The sequence below is a fragment of the Zingiber officinale genome, chromosome 9A (genome assembly GCF_018446385.1).
Source record: "Zingiber officinale cultivar Zhangliang chromosome 9A, Zo_v1.1, whole genome shotgun sequence".
In the NCBI taxonomy this organism is placed as follows: Eukaryota; Viridiplantae; Streptophyta; class Magnoliopsida; order Zingiberales; family Zingiberaceae; genus Zingiber; species Zingiber officinale.
This window is the reverse complement of record NC_056002.1, coordinates 66,002,208-66,016,764: the sequence shown is the minus strand read 5'-3', so window position 1 is coordinate 66,016,764 and position 14,557 is coordinate 66,002,208. Positions and strand designations below refer to the sequence as shown.

Here is a 14,557-nt window from a genome sequence, read left to right as displayed (position 1 = left end):
GTAAGGTATGCCTTAAACTCATTTCCTTGAAATGCATTATGGGCATCAATTGCGGATGCCTATAAAGTTTCGAGGAATCTTTCTAAATTAAAATTAGGCGAACTATTTTGCAAATTAGAACTACACAAGCAAACTAACTCCGAGAAGGCCGAGAAAGGTATTGCTTTCCTTGCAGGTTTGTCCAAAGAAACAAAGACCAAAACCAAACCTGAACTAGAAAATGAGTCTGACTCATACTCAGATGATGAGGAACACCTAGTGAACTTGGTAACAAAAATGTTCACTAGGAAAAAGGACTTTACCAAGAAGGATCTGCAAAAGATGGTAAAGTCTACCTCCAATAGCAACAAAGCCAACGTCACATGCTATAGGTGCAACAAAAAGGGACACTATAAGCACGAATGTCCTAATCTCAAGGAGGACAAGCCGAAGAAATTCAAAAAGAAGAAGATCATGTGTGTGCCCCATTTTTCGCATAACACAAGTGCTCCGGTGTGGTTTGGTAGGGAGAAGCTCGTTTGGATGATAATCCACATATCTACTTGGGTCTTCAAATAGTACTCCATCCGGCCTTTCTAGTATCCAAAATCCTCATAGAAGAAAAGAGGTGGGTGTGCCGTACTATAGCTTTCTTGATGTGCCATAAAAGAATCTCACATAACAAAAAGGAAGAGAGTACCTACTGTGCCTGATTTTAGATCTCTCTCATGGTTCAGGACTATGTCTTATACAGAGTCCTTACCATTTGCATTTTGCCAATCACATCTCGCGATGTTGCGACGATGCGACCATCTCATTCTTTCTTCCTTTATGCACTATGTTAGACATCGACATTACATTATATATGTTTTAGAATGCCATTCATACATCCAGCCTCATCACTAGGGGACAAGTTTATATGCCCTATTGTCACATTTTGATGTTCATGTTTTTGACCATAGGAGTAGATATGACCCCGAGTACATTCACTCCCCTTTGCGAGTATGATGAGATTGGTCAACGTCATCTTGCATTAGTGTATATAGAGGTTACTGCTCAGGAGGACTGACTTGGAGAGCGGGTCTTCAGCTAATCGTTCCGGACGAGGCCGATGAGGGCATCTCGCCAGTTATTCCTGAGATCGACGAGGCAACCGCGGCAACGGAGGAAGAGATGCCAGAGTTTACATTTGACGAGTTTTTTGCACTTCTTTTGACCACGACCCAGCCTTCGACCTCACTTTCCATAGACGAGCGCCTTACTAGGCATGAGGCGTCTTTCACACAGAGCAATCAGTATCAGAGGGAATCACCTCTCTTTATGACGAGATGACCACTGGATTTAGGCAGATAGACCAGCAAATGTAGGCCAGGCATTACGTGTGACTGACCAGCCTCCACCTCCACTTGCCGATGATGATTAGACATTATTTTCTTTAGAGCACTTGTATATATTGTTTGCTTGACTTGACTTATCTACTTGACCTATTCAGTATATATGACTGGGAGTTACTTATTAATTACCTTCTTTTGATAATTTTTAACTATCCTTGAATATCTAATTAAAGGATAGGATGTGTTGTTCTTTAAATAATTTTTAAATTTCTATGTCACTTCTACTTTTACTTTTTTTAAAATCCCCATTTTTTCAGTTTTTAAAAACTATTATGGACTTAGTCTAACTCTTCCCTTAGACAACATGATCCTATAGCTTTAGCAGCCAACATCTCACAAGCACATTAGGGTTACCTTGCTAGTCTCTTCAAAAACATAGAATGGTGTGAGTGCTTAAGACTTTGTCAGTGCATCAACATAAGTCTGGGCGAAAAATACGATCAAGTTAAGTAATTCTTCTTAATAGATAACTAGCTGAATACATATACTTAACTTGATTAACCAAGTGAACGCTACTATTTTCTGGTAGTTAGTTAGTAACTCCAGGTTAGATATTTAAGAATAATTTTTAAATGAATATTATTTCTAAAAGTAATAACAGGTGAAGGAGAAGATATTTGAAAATTACTTTCACAGTATTTTACTTTGAAATTTTTTTACTAGCAAAGTATTTTGAAAAATGTTGACAAGTTCCTTGAAAAACCATTACTTTAAAATAACTTATTTTTGAAAAATGCTTTACAATGACTAAATTTTACTTAAAAAAATTGATGAAAATTATTTGAATTTTGGATTGAAAAAGACTTTGAAAACTTCTTTGATAATTTTTTTTTTCAAAATTGCCCTTTGAAAATGTGCTACAAAATTCATACAAAATTTTATGTTTAAAAATTTTTTCTTGCAAATTTTTGCAAAATGTTGGTTTGAAAATTCTTTTGTAATTGTTTTGAAAATTACTTGAAATTTCTTATATTTGAAAAATGTTTTGAAAAATTCTTGCAACACTTTTTGAAAAATGTTTTGAAAAGTAATAAATTACTTTAAGAGTTGCTTTGAATATTAACTTTAAAATTACTTTGCAACACTACTTTGAAGAATTATTTTAAAAAATGTTTTGAAAAGTGGTTTGCAAATTTCTTTGAAGCACTTTCCTAATAATTTTTTAAAACTTGTGCTTTGAAAACTGCCTTACAAAATACTTGAAATTTTTATATTTGGCAAATCCTCCCTAAAATAGACTTGTAATTTTTCTTATGAAAAATCTTACCTTTGAAGAGTTTATTGCTTGATGTGCTTACTTCATCTATTTACCTGTTTTATACTTTCTCTTGTTTAGTTGCATATTTTTTTGATGAGTGCCAAAGGTGGAGGGTAAGAGTTTAAGGAAAAAAACAAAGGTAAGTCGGGAAATTTTGAAAACTTAACCCTAAGATGATTAAGAGAATAAAACAGAAATTCAAGATCAATTAATTTCTCTTAAATCGTTTTTTTCCATTTCTTTTTACATATTTTTCTAACTTTAACTCAGTTTGTCATTCCATTAAAAAGGAGCAGATTGTTAGTGTAGTTGGCACCAATGATCAAACATGAGTTTTTATTAATGACAAATGGATTAAAGTTAGATGTTACGTGATCGTTACCTTTCTACCAAGTGTGCAGAACTTGATGAGTTTAACACCAGGCTGAAATCCAGCTAGGTCTGAAGGGGACCTGATAGCTGGTGTAGAAATTCTGATAGGTCAAGGAGTGACCCGATATCTGACGGAAAGTCTGGCCAGATTCGCGGGACCTGATGGATGAAGTTCAGTTGGGTCTGCGGACTTGACAACTGGCGGGAAGACTTGATGGGACGAAGTTAAGCGATTCTGTATAGTAAGATAAGTCACGGGAGGAGATGATCCAGTGAGGGCGAGTCCCAATTAGGGACTTTAGGCGCTGGTCCAGTTTAGGCCCATTTTAGAAACCTAGACTGAGACCGTGACTAGATCCTAGTCTCGGGAAGACAGGATCTAATTACTAATGCTTATAAATTGTGCTAACTTTGTTTTGCAGGTTAAATAATCTTCTGTTAGCCTAACATATTTTTGCAGGAGCAAAAACCAAGTTAAGACTCGGATGAACAGTGTCTGAGGTGCCTCGAAGGATCATAGAGGTGCCTTGGAGTGGCGTGGAGGTGCCCTCGCGTGGATGCTCAAGGATAAACTTGTCGCAGCGGGGAGGCACCTTCGAGAGCGCTGGAGGCGCCTCAGAGTGCTTCGGAGGCGCCTTAGAGTGCTTCGGAGGCGCCTTGGAGAGCATGAAAGGCACCCTTGAATGGATAAAAGCTGATGTTCGCGCTGTTTATTGCGACCGAATCTGAAGGGATAAAACTTCGAGTTGGAGGACAGTCCAAGCAGCACAAAGGAATAACTGAATTACAATCTTCAAACGATTCTTCTGCTGCTACGACTTTGCTCTGCTGGTGCACTATTGCTCTGAGACATCCGACCGCTGCCAGCACACCAACACCGACACACAAGCGCACTCAGATTCTACAGTGTTTGTAATAATTTACTATTATTGTAAATCTTTTTATTACTTGCAAAAAGGGAGTGTAGGTTGTTACACTTCCCTTCCTTCTATATTTTGTATTCGATTCCCTCTTTCGACAGTTCCGGAAGAGATTTTTAGTGGATTATCCGTCGATACGGTCTGAGAGATAGTGGGTATTGGAGTAGGAGTCGTCGAAGGCTCCGAATAACTCCTCAAGTTCTTGTGGTTGTGTTCTGTTTTTGTTTTTAGTTTTTCGCTACGTACTTGTTTTATAAAATTGAAAAAAATAAAATTTTAAAAGTTATGTGATTCACCCCCTCTCACATGCGCACCGATCCTACAAAAATGACATTTCAATAAGAAATTATATTGAATAGTTTTAATAAAAATATTGAAATATTTGAAACCAAGTATACAACAAATCCGTTAGGATGTCAAATATTTAAATGAACTTATGAGAATGATACACAAGCACCTTTATAACACTGTAAATAAAAGTCAAACTAATACTCAAGACTCTTACAATCAGATAAACTAAGCTAAGCATAATCTTCTAGGATTAGTTCGACTCAAATAACATTTGAGGATTTGTACAGGAAGATTAGAAGGTTCGACTATAAGAGCAGATGGAGGTAATGCCCATTGCTTTTGCCAATGTGAAAGAAATATTAGCAAGCATGACATTGACAAAGTGAGGGACACATGATGAGAAAAATAGTGGATGTTATTAGACATGTTTAGAGATGCTTGTATCAAGGGTCCAAATATAATATTTGACAAGAGGAATATAGTGTAAGTACATAGTGGAATATGTCATAAAAATAGTATAAGTGCCTACATGAGATAAAACAATATCTATCAAGAGGAGGCTTCTCTAGCTGCTTGGAGGCAAAGAAGCCATCCATACTTTACAATAAAAACCATGGTTTAAAATCTTGACTCGTATCAAAGTTTCAGTCTATAACCAGAACGATACGGTTTCTGTTCCGTATCATGCCGTGTTGATATGATTTTAGTATTTTTTTTAAATATAAAATATATTAACTAAAAATTAAAAATTAATCTAAATATTTAAAAAATATATAAAATAATTTTTTAAAAAGAAAAAAATGAGATTGTGGCACCTCATATGGTAAATAAATAAATATATTAAGTTAATAAGATAGTTGGTTTAATCAAACCAACTGAGATTATTTCTATTATAGCTAGGAGTGATTGAAATTTTAATATAACTTTAATTAAAACCTAAATTAGTTTCCTATCTCCCCCGCGTGACCTTGTCGCACGTCTCGCGATGCCCTTCTTGTTCCGCGCCCTAGCAGGCTCGCATGAGGCCTCCGCGAGGCTCGTACGACGCCTTTGTGAAGGCCATGGGGCTCTTCACGACGCCTTTGCGGAGGCTGTAGGGCTCGCGTGATGCTTCTGTAGTGATCTCGGGGCTCCTGCGACGCCTCTGTAGCGACCGCTAGGTTCCGACGACGCCTCCGCAGCGACGGCCCATTTACTTTAATAAATATGGTAAGGAAGAGCTCAAGTATTAAACCCACCCATTCATCAAAACAAGGGAGGTGTTAGTAAGAATCATATATTTGGTGTTATATTCTTCATCTATATTTTTATATATGACCAGCTTACATCAAAATAAGGAGCTAACAGTAAGGAAGCTGCTATACATACATTCTAGATGGATCAAATATCAATAGGGTGCTGAAAGAAAAGAGATTACATACTGAAGTTGCAGCAGGTTTGTCAAGGATTACAAATGTATCAGTAACTGCGATTATTCTCGAATTCCAATCAATTTCATAGCACCTGATTGCATTTCCATGTCATTCAAAAATGCAGATCAACAATTTCAAAGAAAAATTGGAATATACATCATCATTTGGTGTATGATATTATTGGCAAAAACACTATATCCTACAAAACTGGATATCAGTACAGTGAAGGTAAACTTAAAGAGTTACCTAGGGAAGCGTTTTGGGTGTACATGCACACGCAAGTAGGTTCCTGCTTCAACAAACTGATTTGCATCGGTAACTCTAAATGTTTTTTGTGCTTCTCTCACAGTTTTCCCTTTGATTGATGACCTCTTCTTCAATACTGAAGGTTCTGTTACTTCTTTGTAGATTTGAAATTGCTCGGGAGTGGAGGTTGGAGGTGGCTTTGGGCACACCAATGCATAATGCACAGCTCCAAAATGGACGAGATCTGCAACGAACCTTCATACATGAAATTGTAGTTTATCATCATCTAGATAACAGAAGAAAAGCTGACACCCAAATTCTTCTATAATTACTGTGAAAACATTGTAGCAATATCATGAAATGGAGTAATGGGATTTATCAAAAATATCTAAGTAGATTATGTAGAATCTGCCAAAATTTAAATATTGTTACATACCATTTCCATATTTTATGAAAAGTGATATGATTTCAATACCATCTCATGACAATATTTGGCACACACCAACATACTTCAAAGCACATTTGTGTCAAGAGTTTTGATTCGAGAATCTTATTTCATGTAGATTATTTATTTTCAAATTTGAGCCTACAGAAGCTTTTAAAATCAATTTACAAAATTTGAATAACAAGTTAAAGAAAATATAACAAATAATAGATAATGACACCAAATATGGGGTGGTTTAGGTTTAGAATCCTTATACCTAACAAGATGGGAGCAATGATTTTTGTAGAATCTTAACGAGATCAACCTCATAATTTTCCAAGATCTAAACTAAATAATTCCCCATGATATCTAGTATTACAATTAATTTCTTCGTAAGTCCCTAAGTATATCAATGAGAGTTAGAGTGACACATTAGAACTCTAATAGGCATGGCATAGATATAGGATATGGATACAAATTGATTTTTCTAAATTTGACACTCCTCTTTGTAATTGTTGATGTTGAAGTTGGTGCTTCCACTCACCTCTCGTTATAGTATTTCATCTCTCTTGTGATTGTTAGGCGCAATCAAAAGATAAGATGAGTCATTGAACGAGAATCTTTATTTCTTGGCTAATTCCAGAATACCAAATGATATAGGTTATGCCTTATGATTATGACTGAAATCATGTCGGCATGGGTGACAAGTGATATAAGTCTGTTTCGGAATAGAATCAGTTGACAATTAGAATAATCCAGCTAAGTCGTGCCAATAGATATTGATTGCCACTTCGAATCATGTCTGGGAAGTTCAATGTATCTCCAATAGATGATAAAATGATAGAAAAAAATTGTGATGATATGAACAATATTCAAAGGCTAATAGATACTATAGTTGAAGAGTTGGATCCATCAAAGTGAAAACTTAAGGGATAATAAAGAAAATATTTATTGTAATAAAAAATAATCTAATTGATCTATTAGAGTTTATCAATGACGTAATAATATTAAAGGTCCTTAATAAATTAGGGAAAACATGGCTGGATGGACCTGATGACGATGATAATAATGATATTATGCACAAATGACTTCAAGGGCAAATCCTTCTAATTCATTTTTAGGCATGTTTTGTTTCAACATGTTTCTCCATCATTTAATCTAGGTGAATGATACTTATCCATCTCGTGAACCAAAATATGTTTAAAAAATCACTAATTGGAAGTTAATTTCATTATGTATCTCACGATTATTATTTCACATCAAATCAAGATGGATTAAACTTGGACAAAATCCAAGAACAAGAATCAGGAGAAAACCCAAAGAAATGCCCAAGAAAGAGCAAATGAAGGATTTTAGAATCATAACCTAGCTATGGTATCATATTAATTCACACCAGAGTTTCATATTCCGAAAAGTTGAGCTACTGAAAGTGGACCCAATTTATATAGCAATGATATCATAACCAGCAGGGAATAATAGACATATTAACTTTGTTCCTCATTTTGATTGCTCGAGAAGTCTTTTTTTGCAACATATCAAGAACAAGTACAGCTAGCTGTTCATTATATGATATAATAAATATTTATGGGCATAAATATTATATATATAGACTCCCTGTTAACAAGGTAAAGAAATATACTTACAGAGGAGGAAGATTCAATGCTTTAGATATATAATCAAGAATAAATCCTTCTTCTAGGACTACAAGGTGCTCAATTCTTGGAAACTGATTGTGTGATGCGCATGGAAGCAATCGACTATACTCTGGATACCTGAACCAAAACAGTGTATATTAAGTAGATAGATATCATTAGTAGAGTCAAGTTTGTTTATACAAACATAAAAATGACTCATAACATTGGACTACAAAGTGTAAACTAAATGTTTAAAGTATTAGAATGAATTAGTTTTCTAAAGTAGCATATATAGAATATAGATTTTCATTGCAACAAAAAAAAAGGCAGCCCGGTGCACGAATCTCCCGCCATGCGGAGTCTCAAGGAAGGATTGCAACATATAACATTAAACAAAGGATTAAATATTTCAGCCAGTGACCAAAATTGAAACCAGCACTAGACGAAATTGTCATGGACTACAATCTCCTTCCTACACCACTTGCTCTCTCCTATTTTGATCCTTCTCTTATGCAAATTAGTTGTGCAGAGTTACATTTCAGCAAGTTGCTTGCTCACCAATAGGGATGCAAATGAATACAATGTTCGCAAATATGATCAATATTTGACTCTATAAGAGGTTCGATATAAAGCAGTATATAAAACAAAAAGAAACTGAAAACTTTAACTCATCCAAAAAACTTATAAACAGTTTATGAATAAAATTTACAAATTTGTCTAAGGTTCAATTATGATTTTGTTCCTTTAACTTTACCTAAAGGATATAATATTAGCATGTGTTTATAATACTATTTGTTTATTAGTTTGGAGTTTCAAAAAATCTGAGTAATAATATTTTTTTACATATTAGATGTTTAAATTATAAGGATAACTATTTTGATAGTTGAGCTCATCAACTACTAAATAGTGTTGTTAGCTTAATCAGACAATACCACACACTTTACCTTGCTAGCTTTCATACATATTGTAATATATATATATTTTTCATTTTCCTACTATTATATGTGAAATATGTAGCATTCCTACTAGCTACTTCCCTAGCTAACATATTTTCTTGTCTTTACTCAGCATATACCAAAGCAAGTGTCAAACTAAGACCTTAGGTTGCTCTGGGACACAATCTGTTCTCAGACTTTTCAGAAATTATTCGCTGCCCAATGAGGGTTTGTCGTTTACCTTTTTAATTACTTCAGTTATTTACGAGTTCTTTTATGTACCCTTTTTTTTTAGTATTTTTAGACATTTTCACTTGTAAAATCAGGCATATTTTACATGCTTACACATGTTGAATAATTGATACTTAACTTTGGGTTGTATCATATGAATGCACCTTATGATGTCTTGTCATATCCAACACATAAGATGTTAATGGAATAGTCTTGATGACAAGTGAATTCCACCTCACATGTTAGGATTGGGAGACATTTGGGTCATGACAAATGGGGTTAAATTTTATGATGGTTGATCCTGTCTGAAGGCTATGAGATGGTGTGTTGGCTCCAATGGGTGGTTGGTTGAAGAATAATGAGCTTCTCGAGATCTAAATGAACTCCTCAACGATCCTGCGCACAATCAGACGAGCCAACAAAATGTTAGTGACCTAAGACCGGGGTGGGAATCGCTAGCTAGGCCCTCTAACGCTCAAGTCAGTCTCTTCTCTTGAAAAGTGGAAGAAGAACAGTAACGAAAGTGTAAGAAAATAGGATTTCAGATGCAAATGTTTGCGTACCTTGCTAGCGGAGAAGATTCTCCTTTTATACCACTTCACATAACCTCCGCGATCGTGAGGTGGTCCCCGATTTGTTAGAGTTTGTTAGGTGATAGAAGAAAGTACAACCTGGTGTTTCATGATAGTTCCAAGGAATCTTTTTTCTACCCATACCTCTTTTGTGATTTATGCTCCACATCATTACTGAAGTTGTTAAAGGAGAACGCTGTTGTAACTAACTTATTAATGGAAACTAATTAGTTTTCAAAGGAGATTTCAAGGGAATATTCTCCGATAATTATCACATGCTGCTGCTGAACACATCTTAGCCGCTCCACCAGACCGGCTATCTTACTTGTTATTGTATTAATCTGCTCAACCATACATTAAATACTGCAAAAACTTATTCAGAAACTAATATAATACCCTTATTATGCCATAAGTTTATTTGAGGAGTCATAAAGCATGTATGTTAGAACTATATTTTAGGAGTACTACACCTTTAGATAATTTAAACCCGTCCAACCTTTAATAGGCCAGTCATATACAAAGAGTCATATGTTTAATCTATCCTCATCCGAACGATAGTGTATGTATAAAGAATTTTATGAGATGAAATGTTATTAAGTCCGTCCGAGCCTTGCTCGGCCGGGTGTTCACAGAGAATCTTTCCCCGGCTGAACGCATATCGAGAGCTATATATATATAAGGTTAAGTACCTCTGGATCCGCCCAGGCTTTGTCTGATCGGGTGTTCACAAAGAACCTTATGTCCGTTCAGCCTTTACCCGGTCAAACGCGTATCGAGAGCTATATATATAAGGTTAAGTATCTCTGGGTCCACCCGAGCCTTGTCCGGCCGGTTGTTCATAGAAAACCTTATGTTCGTTCAGCCTTTACCCAGCCGAACGCATATCGAGAGCTATATATATATAAAGCTAAGTATCTCTGGGTCTGCCCGGGCCTTGCCCAATGGGGTGTTCTCACAGAACCTTATGTTTGTTCAGCCTTTACCCGGCCGAACGCGTATCGAGAGCTATATATAACGTTAAGTATCTTTGAGTCCGCCGGGGCCTTGCCCGACCGAGTGTTCACATAGAACCTTATGTTCGTTCAGCTTTTACCCGACCGAACGCTTATCGAGAGCTATATATATATAAGGTTAAATATCTCTGGTCCGCCTGGGCCTTTCCCGGCCGGGTGTTCACAAAGAATCTTATGTTCGATCGGCCTTTGCCCCGCCAATCGTATGTTAAGAGTTTTATAGGGTTAATTATCTTTAGGCCCGCCCGAGCTTTGCCTGGTCGAGCGCCCATAGAAAGTCTTACGATTGATCGACCTTCGCCCGACTGATCATATGTTAAGAGGCTTAAATACATAGAGCCTGAGCGACCTTTCATATGACCAAATTCTTCTAAGTCCGACTAACCATTAACTGACTCAGCGCCCTATTTCTTATTTTCATCATAAGGCTTGCAACTGGTCGGCCCTATATGAGCATTCTGCTTTAGAACTATGAGGACGAGATTTAAGGATTTCGAGGTTAAGCGATCAACAGACTTGCAAATAATGAATACCACTCTATCTCCACTTTAATCACCACCTCATCTTGATTTGACCTCCACGTCATCTCCTAAATCCACTTGCCATAACCTGTATCACTAGCCTCTTCTTCAAGTCTTAGTCGAAAGAGATGCAAGCGAATGACTAGACTTAAGTCTTATTTTTTTCCGCTCGCCCTCTTACTAAGGTTATTCTACCATTCGTGCTTAGATTCGCGTTTTTTACACTTAGTGACTTTTTCAAAAACCATTTATTGATAACTGACTATTTTATTAGAAAGAAGTATTAAGGACGGGTAGAAAAAATATTTGGGATGCAAAAAGGCATCACTCGTCACATCTCTCATAAATGTCTATTTATGGGCAAACGCCACGTGGCATCACCACTCATTTTCTATAATCTTTTCTGACATTCTCTGCTTCGTGATCTGTGATGGCGTGCTCTGCCTCACGGATCAGCAACACCTTCTTCCATGTAAATCAATGCTCCTCCTTCTCGCCGTTTTAGTCGAACGACTGCCCTTGAATTGTACCAGATAAAAATCCTAAACAACCATCATTCTTAACACTTTGTGCTTCATCTTCCCCGATCACCTCCTTTTCTTTACAACCCTCTGCATTTCCTCGCTTCTTCACACTTTTCTTTACTGCTTCTTTTTTTCACGATTCCAGTAAGTAGCTCATCCCGTTCTTATTCTTGCGTTTTCTCATGACAGAAGAATCGTTTTCCCCCTGGTACACTCATACTTGCTCAAATTTTAACAACTCTGATAGAGCTACCCTCCGCCTTCAATACGAAATCCTTAAAGATTATCGTATCATCATTCCTCAACCCAACGCTTATCCTCATTGCCCTCCTACTAATCAAGTTACCTTCTTTAAGGACCAACTAATAGTTGGTCTTCGCTTTCCTATTCCCCCTTCATGTCGGAGGTCAGCCAATACTTCGACATTCCCCTACAACAGTTTGCCCCTAATGCTTTTCGTTATATGTGCGGGTTATACACGCTGTTTTGTCTTTTTGACATTTCCTTTACCCCCAACAATCTTTTTCTATTTGTTTACTTAAGAAATCAGAACCCGGGGTGTTTCTTTTTCAATTCCGTCCAAAGATGGTTTTCTTCGAAGAAATGTCTTCTTCTAATAAAAGTTGCAAGTCTCACTTCTTCTTTATGAGACTGCCCGAGCCTGCCCCTTGGTCTACCAAATAGCAATCCTCTTTTCCCCCTCTTCCTGCGGGATCCTACTTCTCTTACTTATTCCAATAAATTGGTCGGTCATAGCTTTTTCATTCACAAATGGTTGCGTGAAGATCTCCTACATTTGTTTGGCTTAAGCCTCATTTAAAAGAGGCTACCTAGTTCCTTAAGTAAGTTATGACCCCTTAGCCATTATCTTATTACTAACTAAAGTATTTTTTATTTTGTACCGTGGATGCTATTTTTGAGGCCCTAGTTGACAAGACAATTGTTCTGGAGGACGAAAAACTTCTTGCTAAAGAGCAAGAACTTTTAGCCAAGCAAGGCTTGCCACAAAGTGTTCCATTTGGTGAAGCTTCTGGCAGTCAGGCAGCCCCCTCTAGCGTGGCAGCTACTTCTGGGGAACCACTATCTGATTTACCTCCCTTACCCAAGAATATTCTCTTGGAGGAGATTACTACTAAGAAGAAATGAAAAAGACGAAAACTTACTTTGGCCCCTCTCCCAAGAGGAAAACACCTTCCACGCAAGGAGATCCTACTCAGGAGGACATGGGAGGGCAATCTCCTGAACAAACTTTATCCACCCTTTATCCGACCCTTTCCACTCCACAACCTGTTTAAATTCAGAAGACTATTCTTGTACCTGGCGACACCTTTGACCCCAACTACCTTATATTTTTCCAGGGAGAATGTCCATTGTCTACACATGACTCACCCTTCTACATTTTTTCCTTACCCTCTGTTCAAGCTTCATTATCCTTAACCTCCACTCCTTCCCGTACTTCCCCATATTATTAGGAGGTTAGTTAATGAATGCTTGGGAAGAGGCAAGAAAATAACTTGGTGAGCTTACTCCCACAGAATTATCAGATAGATTTTCATATGAACAAACTAAGGTAACGTAACTGTTAATTAACCACTTCTCTTCAATTTTGATTACTACTAACAACATTTATTTTTCAACACTGGGTGATGAGTATGAGCCTAGCTTAACAGTTGCATGATTTGGATCAGGCAAACGAGTCATTAAAGCAATAAATTCCGAAGGCATCTTTTACCTATACTTCTGAACGAATACAAAAATTGTTTGCTCAACTCCAAGAGGCTTAGAAATTAGCATAAATCGAACTTGATAACGTAACTCAACGACAAACAACCATAAATAGTCTGGAATCTCAACTTTAATCAGAGTTTCGTCTCCGATTAGATTGGAAAACCAAGTTAGACGAACAGATTGCAAAGAGTCAATAATTATCCACTCAGTTGCAAACACTAAAAGCTACACATGTTTCTGAGTTATCCATCAAAATTTCTGAGCTAGCAGCTAAAGACACCGAACAAGATTCCTTACGTTCTAGCTTAGTAAAGACCCAAACTATGTTATCCGCCAAAGAGATTGAGCTGACAAACACTAAGGCAGAATTGGAAGCCTACAAGACGGGAGAAGATGAACGATTTAAAAAAAGGAAGGAGCTGCTCCTAAAATCTCCTGAACTTAATAATCCTATCGTCATATCCATCACTAAAGCCTTCAAGCATAGAGCTACTTAACATCCCAACCCTTGCTAATTTTCTTGATTGCAGGAGATTACTAAAAAATCGCCCCTCCGATCTTTTTCCCAAACTGGTGTAATTTGTTATGTTTCTATGTTCTGACAATGCTTTTGAAAGAACATTTTAACAATCTAAATATTAATATTTCTATATCTGCTGATAATTTATGTTTTTATAGATGAGCCGGCATATAGGCGAGAGGGTAAGACTTAATCAAATTTTGCTTAGATTCTATTTATCCTAACACTTATTCAACCCTCGGCAACTAGCCGGGTTTACCTCTGCCCGAGTCTTCCTCCGTTCGGGACTAAATGCATTCGACATCCGTCCGATCTCTAATCGACTAGCCGCCCGGGCTTAAACTTATTCACTTCTCATGACAAGCTGGACTGCAACTTATGTTGCTTGCCCAAATAGAAACTTCAGGCTCCCTTTCTTCTAATTTTAACTTGACCCCGAATTTTACGCTCATTCTCGGTACCCCCGCTGATGCTTCAAGATGATGGCATATTACCTTGATTACTGATGTAGGCATCTCATTGGTGACACGTGTGAGCCTGATGTCATAAGTGCACCCATTTCTCTATGGCCACCGCCTCATCC

General features: G+C 37.1%; 1 protein-coding gene across 1 annotated transcript in view; it reads right to left on the bottom strand.

The window, feature by feature from the left end:
- The window catches only part of LOC122020956 (RNA pseudouridine synthase 6, chloroplastic-like), a 56,934-nt gene that overhangs the window by 29,008 nt on the left and 13,369 nt on the right, over positions 1-14,557 (bottom strand). Inside the window, exons 3-5 of the mRNA XM_042579016.1 lie at positions 7,940-8,068; positions 5,873-6,127; positions 5,636-5,717 (exon numbers count right to left, since the gene is read on the bottom strand). Of these exons, the coding sequence (XP_042434950.1) occupies positions 5,636-5,717; positions 5,873-6,127; positions 7,940-8,068 (466 nt within the window). The remainder of the gene's footprint in view (positions 1-5,635; positions 5,718-5,872; positions 6,128-7,939; positions 8,069-14,557) is intronic.